This window comes from Caretta caretta, chromosome 14 (genome assembly GCF_965140235.1).
Source record: "Caretta caretta isolate rCarCar2 chromosome 14, rCarCar1.hap1, whole genome shotgun sequence".
Classification (NCBI taxonomy): Eukaryota; Metazoa; Chordata; order Testudines; family Cheloniidae; genus Caretta; species Caretta caretta.
Window position 1 is genome coordinate 25,236,303 of NC_134219.1, and position 17,463 is coordinate 25,253,765.

Below are 17,463 nucleotides of genomic sequence, written 5' to 3' on the forward strand. Positions count from 1 at the left end.
CAGAATAAATATGATTTCACATTCAGAGCTGTTAGACACTGCCTAAGAGTGGAGGGGAAACTGTTAGCCTCTCAGCGAGGGGGGGGTCCCATGCTGAGAAATGAGAGCTGTTGTTCATGCTTGAACCCCAGGCAAAATGATAGGGAAGGGATGGCTTATGCCTGACAGATACAGGGAAAATGTACAAACAGTAAGACAAGCTGTGTAAATAATAATGGTGACAGTGCAGACCGGTTTAAAAACCAAATTTACACCCAGGGGAACTGCATGGGAACTAAATATCTGAGTTTCTGCATACTGAATCTGGATCACATAAACACCAATGGATTCCAGCTTGCACCTGGGCTGAAATTCTGGCTTAATTGAGGAAGTGTAATGTCTTCAGAATTAATTGAATAAGTAAGTAAATAAATAAATAAAGGCCACAGTATTAAGCTGCAGCAGTGTAACCCATCTTGATACAGTGTTTAAGTTTTATTGTTTTACATCAGGCACTGCTGTTTTCTCTTCTTCCTAAATAGGCAATTTAACATACACACGCTCTTAAGAATTGAACTGCTCAGAGCCAGCCAGATTAGAGAGCACAGGAATTTATACTGATTTTGATTCTCTATGCAGCAGAAGGGGCAAGAGGAGCATATTCATCTTTAAGATATATAACATCACCCGCGTTCCCTTCTTCTGGCCCGGACTTTGCTTTTACCTTTTCTTCAATTTCTGCGGCTGTCTGTTTGGTGGTCTCCAGGTTTTCCACCAAGGCCGTGTCCCCCAGGAAGTTCCCAGATGCTGAGGAGAGCCGGGAAAGCAAATTGTCCTCTAAAGTTTTTAAGGTGATTTTGAATCCATTCTGCTGCTTTGTGAGGTCTGACTGCAAATAAACAATGAGGGAAGTCTTAGCCACAGACCAGTGTCAAGGACAACGTGTCAGTATTAGATTGAAATTTTCACAACCCACTCGCACAGGCCAGTGTTTATCATGGCCTTTTGCAGCAGAAATCAATCCAATCCCTACTATGCAGCTCTCTCCAAGAAACACTGAACATGTATGGACTGAGAAGGGACAGGAGATGTATGCCCCACAGCTAAGAGAGCGCAAACTGGTTTGGAGAAAAAGAATTGGGTGAGATCTCACACGCACACACACTCTACATTCTACCCACTGACACCTCCCGTTTTATGCTTGAGTCAGTCTCGATAAGGATGGCCTTCGGTGCAGTCCGACACTGCTAGCATGGCCGCCACTCTCTCCCATCCCCAAAGGTCCCAGTACCCCTGCGCATGACACATCAACACACGTCATCTCAGAACTGAGAGTAAAACAGGTAAAAGGCTGACAACTAGAAGCAAAAATGGCCAAAAAGCAGAAAGTTCACTTCTATTCAAAGAGATTAGTGCAAGACACATTGCCAGATAGTTCAGTTTCACAACCCAAGGCACAATAATGCCTCCACTTTGCGGTTATTATGATTTGTATTCTAGTAGTCCCCAGAGATAGAGCCCCACTGTGCCAGAGAATCGAAGACAGTCCCTGACCCAACGAGTTCACAATCTAAAAGACAAGACAATCAAACAGATATAGGTAAACAACTAAATAGTCACTTGCTGAAGTACAGACCTTGTAAATTACAGTGCTATTACAGTTTTCCTTCAGACAACAAATCCCTCCATAACAACCTGCTCTGCGTACAACTGCCACTCCATATCTTTCCTCTGTAAATAATGGTTAATAGAAAATACGGTCTATGGTGAAATGAAAGCATCTCTTCCTCAGCTTGGTTACCCTCCACAAGTAGATTCTGCCCGTGCACAAGTGATTGCATTTATTGCTCAGCCTTTGCCAGGGGGCACAGTACCTGTACTGGGATGAAGGTACATTATCCAAGAGAGAAATTGTATTACAAATTCTCATTTTTTAACATTGTAGTGAGGCGGACTGGCCTCCCACGGACCCGGAGCAGGAGGAACCCCTCACTAAGCCACGCTCACCCCTCCTGCCGGAAGTCAGTAGGCGGGACAGGAAGTATAAAAGGTGGGCCTGAAAGCTCAGTTGGGCTGCAGCTGCTGGAGGAGCCAGATGCTTCCTGCTTGCTTACGAGCTTGGGAGACCGCTGCCGGCCCCTGGGGAGCTGAGGACTGACCAGAGCTGCCGGAGCCATACGCTGACCCGACAGCGGAGGAACTGCCAGCACTACCACAGGCCTTCTACCCGGATGATCTGGATGACCCTCTACAGGACCAGGTACACTCTGAGGGGAGGTCAGGAAGTGGCCCAGGGGCAGCCAACCCTAGTCTAACTGCAGCACCACCTGAGCATAGGTCAGCGTGTTCCTGTCAGGATCCCTGCTGACCCAGTGGCAAATCCTGCTGCCACTGTTAGGGCCCTGGCCCAGGGTGCAGAGGAGTGGGTGGGGCACAGGCCCACCCTGGGGTGGCAGCCTCCCCCTCTCAAGGCTAAGAAGCCACCACTTGTCAGCCATCTGCCTGAGCCAGAATGCCCAACCCCCTTGCTGCTTGGCCCTGACCCCAGACCCGAACTATAGACTCATTGACCTGCCCTGACTGAGGAACTGGGCTACCTGTCTGCCTTTTTTGCTCAGACCCTGACTGCAGGCCTGAGCTATAGACTCTTGCCATTATCAGAGAAAACATCCCATGGCAAGCCATGCACCTGTCTTGTGCACTGCTGGGTATAATATAAGCTTGGCCTTTCTGCTACTGTGCTGTCAAAAGGAAATAATCACGAATATTTTAGCATATAGAGAAGCCCTTTGAAAGATGAAGGCATTTAAATCCCCAGACTGTATTGAAGTAACATCGCTTTGTGGCTCAGAGAACTGGCAACAGATAAGGAGCTTTTCAGCACTAAGGATCCAACCCAATTCTCACTAAAGACAGAGAGATTTCAAATGCATTTGGTGTGAGCCCGAGGTCAAAGCTGCCATCAGATGGCGATTCAGTGTCAGTATGAAATATCTGGTTTTCTGAGCTCGTTCCAGGCACACAGGCATCCATGCCACCAGAAAGCAGCATTTCTACCCTCACTGTGTTTTACAATCTCATTTGAGACAAGGGACAGAATGGTCCATGGAAACCAGACTTTCCCTTTATTCTTAAACCCCTCTCAGTCCAGGGCTGAGGAGTTATGTACCAGGAGCCCTGCATTGCTCCCCAAATGGTATTTGTTTTGTATATAGAGGAGTTCAGGCTGTCTATTCTGAACCTTTAATTAATAATAAATCAACTTGAAATCTTCCAAAATACGGGACTGAAATATTGCATATGATATTCACTCTCACACACTGTACACATGTGCCATATCAATGCAGCACCTACTGTACGTAGGACAGCTAATGCACTGAAGTGTGCAGGTTGTTGGCATTCCAACTAGAAATCCTTGTTTTCAGGGACATATTTCTTGGGCATTACATGCAGGACTTTGCCCAAGGAAGTAAATATTTTATAAGTTTTTTGACACAGAAACTAATTTGGCTATGATATTGCATGTTCCAGTCATTCAAACATGGCCTGCATTTAAAATGACATTTTGCAGGCTATTAGTAGTCTAGAATGTGAGCTGGAGGCCCTGGAGTTATGAATAAGGATGGATGCTTCTCCCGCCCCCTCCCCCAATAGCTCATAATTCCTATGTAATGCCCTTAAGTGCAAACAGCGAACTGCACATGATGCTGTATTCCCCACAGATGTCTATACCTGATTACTGGTCTGTTATACTATTGTTTTTAATGTCACTGAGGCTATGGTTAGTTATTTGTACAATGGAATTGTCCATTGTTTGATATTTCATATACTACAATGAAAACGGAATTTCTGAAAAAAAAACAGGTTATCATGGGGCATTTTCTGTTTTGTTCCACCACCAAAAGTTAATCCCTTCTATGGGCTAGCTCTCTTCAGGGCTCACAAACCGCCTCCCCCTCTAGCCTCACTCACAGATGAAGGAATTTCTCTATATGCGCAACTATTGTCAGAGATCAAAACTGCTGTGCCTGCCTAGCTGAGCCGGCAAACAGCAGCCTTTCCCAAGAGTCTAACGAAGTTCATTCCATTCAGTGATGCTGCTGCTCTAATTCTTTTGTCAAGGCCTCTCTCTCTCTCTCTCTCTCTCCAACCCTGCCAGGAGCAGCCTCCTCATCCTGTTCAGGGGAACGGTTTTCTAATATATCTGTAAAGATCAAGGTCTATTTTTGGAGTAGATTGTCTGTATAGCTCAACACCCTTGGGAAGTGTGTCCATCCTTGGCATCTAGCTGGAACCCTGTTAAAATTGGAGCCTCCCCATAGCCTCTCACATACCAATACTCAGGCCTGTGGGCAGTAGGGGGTCTTAGTTGCAGTGAATCGTTGCCTGCTAGAGCACACTCCTGGGTCTTTGGAAACATTCAGATGATAGCTATGCTTGACCCTTCCACTCAAAATGGAATTCCATCTTTGACCTTTGGGGGGTTGATACTGATCTGAAATCTCAAGGTTTATCTAGAATCTTTGGCTGCCTCCATTGTAATATCACTGTATTCCACAGACTCCTGACATCCAGACACAACCACTTGGCTTCTTCTATTAATTTCTTCTGGAAACTGGTTTCCTAATGCAATAACTCTGTCCCAAGGCAAGCGGTTGTACCATGTGAGACCCATACTAATACCCCCAATGCCAAATGTATTCCTCTAATTTGAAGCATGGCAGAGGAATATAATTGTCTCCATAGCAGATTGATATTTCTTCTTGTGTGTGTGGGAGGAATAATGAACCTTTCCTTGCTTCAATTTCTCATTAGCCACCACAACTCAAATCCTTATGGCAGGACTTGGTAAAGTCCATCAGCATATTAAGACATTGCCAGGACAGAGAAAGGGGTAAGCGAAAGGTGTTGGGTGGCTTAAACAGATCATCAATTCAGGGGATGAGCCACCTTGCCTTCTGCTGGAGTTTGGATGCAAGACTTATCATAAACTGTCGATAGCTGCCGATTTCAGGAGTTCTCATGAGTTAGGATCTGTTCCAACCACACTGAAATCAATGGGAGTCTTTCGATTGACTTCAGTGGGAGCTGGATCAGGTCCTAACTCAGGAAGATGGCAGTAGCAAACATACCTGACCTTCACATAGCCTGCTCTGGTGAAGAAGAGAATGGAGCAGTAATGTGACTGACTGTGCTCCTCAACTACACCTACTATAAATAAACAATGGTGTTTTAGGGTTAAAAGAAAAGGAGGACTTGTGGCACCTTAGACTAACAAATTTATTCGAGCATAAGCTTTTGTGAGCTACAGTTCGCTTCATCGGATGCATTCAGTGGAAAATACAGTGGGGAGATTTTTATATACACAGAGAACATGAAACAATGGATGTTACCATACACACGGTAACGAGAGTGATCAGGTAAGGTGAGCTATTACCAGCAGGAGAGCAGGGCAGGGGGGTGGGGGGGCAAAAACCTTTTGTAGTGATGATCAAGGTGGGCCATTTCCAGCAGTTGACAAGAACATCTCAGGAACAGCGGGGGGGAGGGATGGGGTGGGGGGAATAAACATGGGGGAAATAGTTTTACTTTGTGTAATGACCCATCCACTCCAGTCTTTATTCAAGCCTAAATTAATTGTATCCAGTTCGCAAATTAATTCCAATTCAGCAGTCTGTTTTTAAAGTTTTTTGTTGTTGAAGAATTGCCACTTTTAGGTCTGTAATCGAGTGACCAAAGAGATTGAAGTGTTCTCCAGCTGGTTTTTGAATGTTATAATTCTTGACGTCTGATTTGTGTCCATTTAGACTTTTACGTAGAGACTGTCCAGTTTGGCCAATGTACATGGCAGAGGGGCATTGCTGGCACATGATGGTATATATCACATTGGTAGATGTGCAGGTGAACGAGCCTCTGATAGTGTGGCTGATGTGATTAGGCCCTATGATGGTGTCCCCTGAATAGACATGTGGACACAGTCGGCAACGGGCTTTGTTGCAAGAATAGGTTCCTGGGTTAGTGGTTCTGTTGCGGATGGCATAGGACAGATTCTTCTGCTGGGCTATCTCGGGGTCTCTCCTTCTGCCCCTCCACCCCCACGAACATGATATAGTTCTGTGGTGACCTAGAATCCTATTTTCAAAGTCTCCGACTCAAGGAATATTACACCTCTGAACAACATACTAACCCACAGAGACCTTCCTACCAAGACTACAAAAAGAAGGATTCTGGGTGGACTCCTCCTGAAGGTCAAAACAACAGACTGGACTTCTACATAGAGTGCTTCCACTGATGTGCACGGGCTGAAATTGTGGAAAAGCAGCATCACCTGCCCCATAACCTCAGCCGTGCAGAACACAATGCCATCCACAGCCTCAGAAACAACTCTGACATCATAATCTAAAAGGCTGACAAAAAGGAGGTGCTGTCGTCATCATAAATAGGTCGGAATATGAACAAGAGGCTGCTAGGCAACTCTCCAACACCACTTTCTACAAGCCATAACCCTCAGTGGGATTAGAGAGTAACCAAAAGAAACTACAGCATTTGCTCAAGAAACTCCCTGAAAAAGCACAAGGACAAATCTACTCAAGTTCCATAAACCTGGAAATCCTGGACGCCCCATCATATCAGCCATTGGCACCCTGACAGCAGGATTGTCTGGTTACGTAGACTCCCTCCTCAGGCCCTACGCTACCAGCACTCCCAGCTATCTTCGAGACACCACTGACTTCCTGAGGAAACTACAATCCATCGGTGATCTTCCTGAAAACACCATCCTAGCCACTATGGATGTAGAAGCACTCTACACCAACATTCCACACAAAGATCCCCCAACTAAAAGCTCTCCAACGCATCAAGGATCTACAACCTATCCTGAAGGATAACCCATCACTCTCACAGATCTTGGGAGACAAGCCAGCCCTTGCTTACAGACAGCCCCGCAACCTGAAGCAAATACTCACCAGCAACCAGACACCACACAACAGAACCACTAACCCAGGAACCTATTCTTGCAACAAAGCCCGTTGCCGACTGTGTCCACATGTCTATTCAGGGGACACCATCATAGGACCTAATCACATCAGCCACACTATCAGAGGCTCGTTCACCTGCACATCTACCAATGTGATATATACCATCATGTGCCAGCAATGCCCCTCTGCCATGTACATTGGCCAAACTGGACAGTCTCTACGTAAAAGTCTAAATGGACACAAATCAGACGTCAAGAATTATAACGTTCAAAAACCATTTGGAGAACACTTCAATCTCTTTGGTCACTCGATTACAGACCTAAAAGTGGCAATTCTTCAACAAAAAAACTTCAAAAACAGACTCCAACGAGAGACTGCTGAATTGGAATTAATTTGCAAACTGGATACAATTAACTTAGGCTTGAATAAAGACTGGGAGTGGATGGGTCATTACACAAAGTAAAACTGTTTCCCCATGTTTATTCTCCCTCCACCCCGCTGTTCCTGAGACATTCTTGTCAACTGCTGGAAATGGCCCACCTTGATTATCACTACAAAAGGTTCCCCCCCACCCTAGCCCCGCTCTCCTGATGGTAGTAGCTCACCTTACCTGATCACTCATTACAGTGTGTATGGTAACACCCATTGTTTCATGTTCTCTGTGTATATAAATCTCTCCACTGTATTTTCCACTGAATGCATCCAGTGAAGTGAGCTGTAGCTCACGAAAGCTTATGATCAAATAAATTGGTTAGTCTCTAAGGTGCCACAAGTCCTCCTTTTCCTTTTACGGATACAGACTAACACGGCTGCTACTCTGAAACCTTTTAGGGTTACTAATTTTAGAATTAAACTTTTTCCTGATCCTGCCCATGCAGTTCATAAGGACCTAGTCTAATCCAGTAGCTCTGGAATTGTACTGCCTTACTCATTTTCTTCTATCACAATCTTTAGAGACAATGGCAGAATATTATCTCTCGACTTTGTGCCTTTTAACAGTAATGAACAGTAATGAATCAGCTAATGGTGCCAGGCTAGTTTAATATGCTGCAAGTAGAGCACTTTAGGTCATTCTGATATGAGCGACTTGAATTTTTTATCTGCATGTAACAGTTTATCTACATTTTTTCAATTATTTTCCACCAGTTTTTGAATAACTGTTCTTTTTCTTAATAGGATTGCACACAAAAAGCTAAGTTAAATGGAATTTCCAAGAGGAAATTAATAGTTCTGTATTGAGAGCAGGGTTTGAACAATGTGCAATAAATAAGGCCTGGGGCCACACAAGGAACAAAGAGTAACAAAATATTGCATAACCACTCACTCAGAGAGCATGTTCAATCCTGTGGGAAAATAGCATGTGACCATGTAATTCAAGACTATCAAAATGCATACATATCTGCATTCCGGGGGTTCCTAGTTTTTGAGTGCTTCAATGTTCTGATAATTTATTAGAACAACTGAAGGATTAGAAGAGGGTTTGCCCTAAAGTGATAATTTCGAGGAGCTCAATCTATTTAACTTCGCAAAGAGAAAGTTAAGGGGTGACTATCACAGTCTGTAAGTACCTATATGGGGAACAAATATTTGATAATGGGCTCTTCAATCTAGCAGAGAAAGATGTAACATGATCCAATGGCTGAAAGTTGAAAATAGACAAATTCAAATTGCAAATAAGGCATACATTTTTAACCGTAGGAATAATTAGCCGTTAGAACAATTTACCAAGGGCCATGGTGGATTGTCCATCACTCATGATTTTTAAATCAAGATTAGATGTTTTCTAAAATCTGCTCTAGAAATTATTTTGGGAAAATTCCATGTCCTGTATCAGAAGTCAGAGCTGATGATCACAATGGTCCCTTCTGACCTTGGAGTCTATGAATTTGACTTTGCGACATTAACGTTTTTAAATATAGCCTAAATATTACACCCAAAAATGTTTATAAAAGGAAATTGAAAGCACAAATTCCATCAGGTGGAATCATACTGACACCCAAATGGGTCATTAGCATGGCTGAAAGAAATTATTACTACTTTATAACATTCTATATGCATTCTACTTAGGGGACTCACAAGCAGTACCCCAGTCTGGAGGCACGGCTTAGAGTCTACTGGACTGGAGATTGCAGGACCACCCTTCGAAGGCCTGCATCCGCTCTGGACGATGTGATAATAGCATAATGGTCCATAAACGTATCTATGGACAACCACATGGCTGCCATGCAAATGTCCAATATGGAAATCTCACTGAGAAACACTATGAACATTGCTTGCTCCTTCATGGAGTGAGCCCATTATCTGTTGACCTATCTCATATGCAGTTTTGATATACGATTGTGATGGGTTTGGTCACTGAGACCCCCTTGGGACTGTCACCTGATGTGCTGAGACTACCTCTGAGCCTGCTTGGGACTTCAGAACCCTGTCTTGTTGAGCCAGACATGCCAGCCTGCTGCAAATACAGACCCAGGTCTGAACCACATCCCCCAAAGCTGTAGACTTAACTGAAAACGGATTAGCAAGTGCTCCTGTCTCTAGCACCCAGACACCCAGGTCCCAATGGGATCCAAACCCCAAATGAATCCGTTTTACCCTGTATAAGCTTTATACAGGGTAAACTCATAAACTGTCTGCCCTCTATAACACTGATAGAGAGAGATGCCCAGCTGTTTGCTCCCCCAGGTATTAATTACTTACTCTGGGTTAATAAACAAAAGTGATTTCATTAAGTATAACAAGTAGGATTTAAGTGGTTCCAAGTAACAATACAGAACAAAGTAAGTTACCACGCAAAATAAAACAAAACACACAAGTCTAAGCCTAAAACAGTAGGAAACTGAATACAGGTAAATCTCACCCTAAGATATGTTCCAATAAGCTTCTTTCACAGATTGGACTCCTTCCTAGTCTGGGCCCAATCCTTTTCAGACTAATGTAGGTTATGGCCTGGGTCCAGCAATCACTCACACCTCTGTAGTCCCTGTCCTTTGTTCCAGTTTCTTTCAGGCATCTCTTTGGGGTGGAGAGACCATCTCTTGAGCCAGTTAAAGACAAAATGAAGAGGCTTCCAGGGCCTTTTATATTCTCTCTCTCGTGGGCGGAAACCGCTTTGTTGTGCAAAATCACAGCAACAAGATAGAGTTTGTAGCCACCTGGGCAAGTTACATGGCCTGCAAAAAGCTGAATCAAACATGGACGAGGCCATTGTTTACATATTAGTTTGAACGTCCCCAGGAAAGCTCAGATGTGGAGTGGCATCTCATATTTTTGTAACACAAGCTTTTTGCCTAGTGACTGATTTGTCAGCTATGTAACATTTTTTGATTGATAGCTCTCTAACTTTTTTGAGTATAAGAGGGGAACTGTGGGTTTGAGTCAAGTGGATCGCTTTGTGGGCACATCAAGAAGATTTCCAGCCACCGACAGTAGACCAGCCACTGGAAATCTGTGGCTGAATCACCCAAATACCACTCCAAACTCCTGAGGCACAATCCTGAGGAGATAATTATCAGTTTGGGGTGCTCTATAACCTATTATGTTTGTGTGTGCTTGAGACTAAACAAAGCAGTGACTTCGTGTAAAGGTATTCTAATGGGAATACTGGAGACTAATAAAGTATTGGCTTTCAGTCAGTGGTTCCCAAACTTTAACAGCCCATGAACCCCTTTCACTAAATTGTGAAATCTTGTGAACCCCCTCCTAAAAATGAATGTTTCCAGGGATTTAGGTTTAAATTTCCTCCACGCTCCATGAGGCTCCTGTTGCTGGACCCCGTTGACCGCCCTAGTCAACTGAGCTCCACTGAGCTTGGGCTGCAGGTCCCGCTGACCACCGGGGCTCGGGTTGCCAGCCCCAACTGCCTGGCCCCACTCTTCCTGGGACTTGGGCTGCCAGCCCTGCACGGAGCGCTGGGGTTCAGGCGGCTGGCTCCCCCGCTGACGGGGGCAGGGCTCGGGCTGCCAGCCCCAACTTCCCTGCCCTGCTCTCTTTGGGGATCAGGCTGTCAGCCCTACAACCGGGTCCCACCTGCTGCCTCCAATGCCCGGGGTCCTCTGGCTGCCATTAGTGAAATTTTTCTGGCAACCCCCCTGTAATGTTCTGTGAACCCCCAAGGGTTTGCAAACCCCAGTTTGAGAACCACTACTCTAAGTGAAAGCACGTGGTTTTGATTTGTTTGTGTCAGCCCTAGAGCAGACAGAAGTGCTGCGTCTCCCTTGGTCTGTCCTGATACCACCTTGTGGAGAGTAAAGTTACCGAGAGCTTTGGGTTCGGGGGAACTCTGGGTAACATGGCTGTGGCTCTGAGTGAGCAGGTCGGGATGAAGTGGTATGGGAGACTGAACTGGCAGAGCAAGGAGGTCTGGGAACCAGCACTGTCTCAGCCATGCTGGAGCAACAACGATAGATTGGCCTGATCTGCCTTGAGTGTGAGGATGACCTGAGGAATGACTGGAACAGGTGAAAAGGCATACAGAAGAGTCAACTGCCAGCTGCAGTAGACGGTGTTGGAGAGGGAGCCTGGACCGGAGTCTCCTCGAAAGCAGAAGTTGATACTTTCTATTTTCCCTCATTGCAAACAGGTGTCATGGAGTCCCCGGGAAATGCTCTGGAACTGCTTCCTATGAAGCCAGTCAGGACTCTGGTGAAGCCTCCTCTCTGTGAGCAGACTGTTTCCAGGGCAAACAGCTCACACAGCTTCCACCTTCCTGGGTCTGATCTTGGAGCATTCAGCATTCTCTGCCCCTCCGTGCGCTTCCCACAGCGAGTCCACCCAGGTGGGGCTCCCAGGGAAGCCAGAGGGTCCTGCACCCTAACTTCGCAGTCAGATGTGACTCTCAGCCAGCCAGTAAAGCAGAAGGTTTATTAGACGACAGGAACATGGTCTAAAACAGAACTTGTAGGTACAGAGAACAGGACCCGTCAGCCAGGTCCATTTTGGGGGGCAGTGAGCCAGACAACCACATCTGCACTTCACTCCATGTCCCCAGCCAGCCCCAAAATGACTCACCCTCCAGCCATTCCTCCTCTGGACTTTGTCCCTGTCCCAGGCCAGGAGGTCCCCTGATTCCTTTGTTCTCCAACCCTTTAGCTATCACACCTTGCAGGGGGGAAGGGCCCAGACCATAAGTTGCCAGGAGACAGAGTGTTGGCCATTTATGCACACTGGCCCTTTTCTCTCCAACAATTACACCCCCTTATCCCACTACCTAGAGACTTAAGAAATGCATTGGGGAAACTGAGGCACTCCTACAGTATTCAGAGGAAACATTAAGCACAGTCCCACTTTGCCACACAGGTCAATCATAGGGATGCCCCATGTTGCAGAGGACACTCTACTTCAGGGACCACTCGTGACTCAGAACCTTGCTGGGATGGTCTGAGATGATTTTGTAACCCCGGCAAGTGGATTGTTACTGAAATGATGTCATCTTTGATCGGAGATTTCCTCCAGAATGCACTTCCCCCTTGTTTGTTCACATAGTACATTGTGGTGGTATTGTCAGTGAGTATGTGAACCACTGAGTGCCTGATGTGATCCCAGAAGGCATGGCATGCATTGTGGATGGCCCAAAGTTCCAGTGCGTTGATATGAAATGAGGCTTCCTGTTCCACCCATAGGCCCTCCACCCTCAATAAAACCAGATGCACATCCTAATCCAGAAGGGAAGCATTGGTAACCACTGATGGTTGGAGACGACTGAACGAAGGGGACTCCTTGGCACACATTCAGTGGGGACTTCCACTAATGCAAGGAATCTAGGACTGGAGGAGGAAGAACATAAGAACGGCCATACTGGGTCAGACCAAACGTCCATCTAGCCCAGTATCCTGTCTTCTGACAGTGGCCAATGCCAGGTGCCCCAGGGGGAACGAACAGAACAGGTAATCATCAGGTGATCCATCCCCTGTTGCCCACTCCCAGCGTCTGGCAAACAGAGGCTAGGGAGACCATCCCTGCCCACCCTGGCTAATAGCCATTGATGGACCTATCCTCCATGATTGATTAATGCCACATCTGAAGAGGGCAAAGGCACAGCCTGGTGAACTGGACCACCTGCATGCAAGTGGACGTGTGACACCACAGGCTTAGACACACCTGGAATGTCATGGAGGGCTGAGATTGCAGACTGAGACAGAGCTGTTAAATCACCTGGAAGTGGTCAGTCGGCAGGAACGCCCTCGACCTTGTGGAATCTCGCCCTCAACCTTGTGGAACAGGGCCCCAGTGAATTTGATTTTTTGAGAAGGAGCCAAGGTTGACTTCAGTGTTTAAAATGACAGCCAGACTCCCACAATCATGCATTTGGTGAAGAGTAGAGGGGCAGAAGAGAGGCCAAGTGGGAGAACCATATACTGAAAATGGTATTCCCCTACCATAAAATGAAGAAACATCATGTGACTCAGTGGAATCGCCACATGAAAGCAAGCATCCTGAAGGTCCAGAGCAGTGAGCCAGTCATTCTGAGACAGCATGGGGAGGATAGCTGATTGCTCATGTACTTCATGAATTTGTTGAGGCCGTGAAGGTCGAGAATGGATCTCATTCCAACCATGGATTTTGGTATTGGGAAGTACCAGGACCGAAAGCTGTGTCCCTGGTGTTCCAGCAGTATTTCCTCTACTGCCTACTCCCCATGTCAACAGAAAGCTGACCTGCTTGATTAGTGTTTTGTGAGGAGGATGAGGAAGGGGGGAAATGGGGCATGGAGACTAACTGAATTGTGTAGCCTGATCTGACAGTGTCTAGGACCAGCTATCGAAGGTAATCAAATCCCATGCATTGTAAAAGCATGCCAGACTGTCCACAAAGGGACAGGCAGATAGAGAGAATGGAATAATGACTGGGCCAGTGCTCTGGACGTAGGAGTCAAAATGGATGCTTAGCTGGCACCAAGGGAGGGAATATGAACTGTCCAAAGACTGAGCCCAATTGCTGCTTCTTGTGAGACCTACCCCTCTTTCTAGAGTAGTCCTGCTGTTTTGGGGGGAAAGGCTGAGCAAAGGAATGCTGCCGGTGATGGTGTTTCTGCCTCTGCGCCCAATAGTGGCATCTTTGCACAGACAGCATGTACATGCCCAAGGACCTCCAAGGTAGTCCTGGAATCCTTAAAGGAGTGCAAGTGTCATCGGTCTTGTCTGAGAACAAGACTCAGCCATCAAAGGTAATGCCTCAATGGCTTGTTGGACGTCCAAACGATCCCAGAGTTTTGCAACCAGGAAGCCCTCCTCATAATTACCACTGAGGCCATGACCCTGGCCGAGATGTCCGCAATGTGAAGGGCAGACCTCAGGAATATTTTGGCCACCAAGCAGCCTTTCTCAGCGAATGCCTGGAACTCCTCACACGAGGCCTTGGGCAACTGATCTTCAAATTTAGATATAGCTGACCAATTGAGAAAATCACACTTGGACAGGAAAGTTTGTTGATTTGTGATCCTCATCTGTAGGGACAATGAGGTATAGTCTATAGATCTTCTGGCCCAGAAGATCCAATCATTTGGAGTCCCTATCCTTGGAGGTAGACTTGAACCTACCCTGCCAAGCCATGTTTACCACCGTTACAAGCAGGGAATTTGGGCTGGGTGGGAATAGAACACCTCAAATTCCTACATGGGGTAAAAAAGTAGAGCTTTTCCATGCACTTAGCCACTGGCAGTAGCAAGGCCAGCGTACTCCATGGGACGCTTGCGGGCTTGAGGAGCACATCATTGATAGGGAAGGCCACTCTCTCAAGGATGGTGGGCTGTAAAATGTCCACCAGTCTTCATGTGTCCTCTTGGATGCCCAGGGATGTGGCTATATAGTGTTAAAGCTCCTGGTATACCCTGAAGTCCTTCAGAATAACAGGGGAGAATGAACCAGGCACATAGCATCATCTGTCGATGGGGATAAAGGTCTCTAATTGAGAGCCAATTTTGTCTCATACAGGGAAGATATACTTGGAAAGGAGGACTCCGGCAGCTCTGGGGAGGAAGACCGCCAGTGCCTGAACTTCTGACTGATCCAAAGCCACCACCATTGACCTGGTGGGTGACTTCAGCTTTGAATGGGATGAAAAGCGGGATCTCCACAAGAAAGGAGCATCCCACTGAGTCCAAAGAGGCCACTGACATGGGTAGGGCATGGGTGGCCAGGAGAGGCCAGGCCCAGGGATCTCTGTACCAACCACAGGGCACACACCAACGCTGGGAGCCACACTGATCCATTGGCAGCCTGTGGAGTTCATCAGGTGATGTGGAGTGGGAGGATGAGAACTCTGACTGGGAATCAGAGCCCCAGGATCTCGGTAATATGGGTAGAGTGATGCCCGAGGGAGCCAATAGGTGGTCCAATTCATCCATTACCCAGAACAAGGCAGGAATTGGCGCCCCGATAAAGGCGGTATCATCAGTTCAAAGCATGCTGGTGCTGCAGGTGTCGATGTTGAGGGTGATGAGACACACCATGGGAGCACCAGCAGCACTGAATGCAGCAGGGCCAAAGAGGCTCTCACTGCCAAGGTTCCCCTCACCAATTCCGGTACCGGCTCCATGCCCACCATGGGGAGGGGAGCATCTTGGCGCAGTGCGGAGGTGCAAGTCCTGGACCAGCAGTGAGGATACAGTCAGTCCAGCTTCAGCCTTATTGGTACTGGAGTCATCAGTCATCAGACACCTGGAGGCCAGAACTGGAATCAACGGTATTGGACGCCTGCCCTTGCCACTCAATACTGGGGAAGGGTCCGAGGTACCTGCACCATCCCGCATGCAGGAACCGATCCTGTGCTGGTCTGCACTTTTTCTGTGACCATCAAGACAGGTCCTTTAAAATCTGCTGAATGTCAGGGACTATACCAGAGTTCAGCAGCCATAAGGCCCTTTTCGTTGCTATTGCAGAAGGCACGACTCTGATGGAAGCATCTGTGATGTCAAGCACCAGCTGGAGTGACTTTTTGCTACTAAATGAGCCTCTATAAGAAAGGTTAACTCATTTCATGCATCCTCAGGGAGTTTAACAACAAATTTTGATGTGGCCAATTTAGAAAATCATACTTCAGCAGAAGCACTGGTTGATTAGCTATGTGCATCTGTAATAACACAGTCAAATAAATCTTTCTCCCAATAAATCAAGTCTTTTGGACTCTTTTTCCTTGGGTGTAGACTTATACCTGTCCTGACAAGATCTTTAATTGGCAGCAGTGGCCACACGGGTGTTGGGAGGTGAGTAGGAATAAATACTCACAGCCATGAATAGGAACATCGTAGTGTTTTTCAGTGTACTTAGCAGTGGGAGCAATGGAAGCCTATGTATTCCACAAAGTTGTTATGGGCTCCAAAAAGCTTCATTTATTGGGAGAGCAAGCTTCCCAGGGGCTGATGATTGCAAGATGTCCAGAAATTAGGGCTGTCAAGCAATTAAAAAATTAATCACGATTAACTGGATTAAAAAAATTAATTGTGATTAATTGTGCTATTAATCACGCTATTGAATAATAGAATACCATTTATTTAAACATTTTTGGATGTTTTCTACATTTTCAACTTTATTTCAATTACAACACAGAATACAAAGTATACAGTGCTCACTTTATTTTTATTACAAATATTTGCACTGTAAAAAACAAAATAAATAGTATTTTTCAATTTCCCCCATTACAAGTACTGTAGTAAAATCTCTTTATCATGAAAGTTGAACTTACAAATGTAGAATTATGTACAAAAATATGCATTCAATCACAAAACAATATAAAACTTCAGAGCAGGGATCAGCAACCATTTGCATGCGGCCCATTAGGGAAAGTCCCTGGCAGGCCGGGCCAGTTTGTTTACCTGCCACGTCCGCAGGTTCAGCTGATCATAGTTCCCACTGGCCACAGTTGCCATTCCAGGCCAATGGGGGCTGTGGGAAGCGGTGGCCAGCACATCCCTCGGCCCACTCTGCTTCCCGCAGTCCCCATTGGCTGGGGAAGGTGAACTGCAGCCAGTGGGAGCTGCGATCGGCTGAACCTGCGGATACAGCAGGTAAACAAACCTGCCCGGCAGGCCGGGCTTTCCCTGATGGGCCGTATGCCAGAGGTTGCTGATCCCTGCTTTAGAACTTACAAGTCCACTCAGTCCTACTTCTTGTTCCCCAATCGCTCAGACAAACAAATTTGTTTATATTTGCAAGACATAATGCTAACTACTACTTGTTTATGTCACCTGAAACAGAACAGGCATTCGCATTGCACTGCTGTAGCTGGCATCGCAAGATATTTATGGGCCAGATGTGCTAAAGATTCATGTCCCTTCATGTTTCGACCACTAGTCCAGAGGACTTGCATCCATGCTGATCACAGGTTCTGCTGAATAACAATCCAAAGCACTGCCCATCGATGCATGTTCATTTTCATCATCTGAGTCAGATGCCATCAACAGAAGCTTGATTTTCTCTTTTGGTGGTTTGGGTTCTGTATTTTCTGCATCAGAGTGCTCCTCTTTTAAGACCTCTGAAAGCATGTTCCACACCTCATCGTTTTCAGATTT

The 17,463-nt window shown here is 46.2% G+C and overlaps 1 protein-coding gene across 4 annotated transcripts in view; it reads right to left on the bottom strand.

Annotated features, from left to right (window-relative positions):
* DNAH9 (dynein axonemal heavy chain 9) overlaps positions 1–17,463 on the bottom strand; it is a 402,358-nt gene that overhangs the window by 109,504 nt on the left and 275,391 nt on the right. For all 4 annotated transcript variants that reach the window (XM_075119375.1, XM_048817608.2, XM_075119376.1 and 1 more), the window contains one exon: positions 704–868. In XM_075119375.1, the coding sequence (XP_074975476.1) occupies positions 704–868 (165 nt within the window). The remainder of the gene's footprint in view (positions 1–703; positions 869–17,463) is intronic.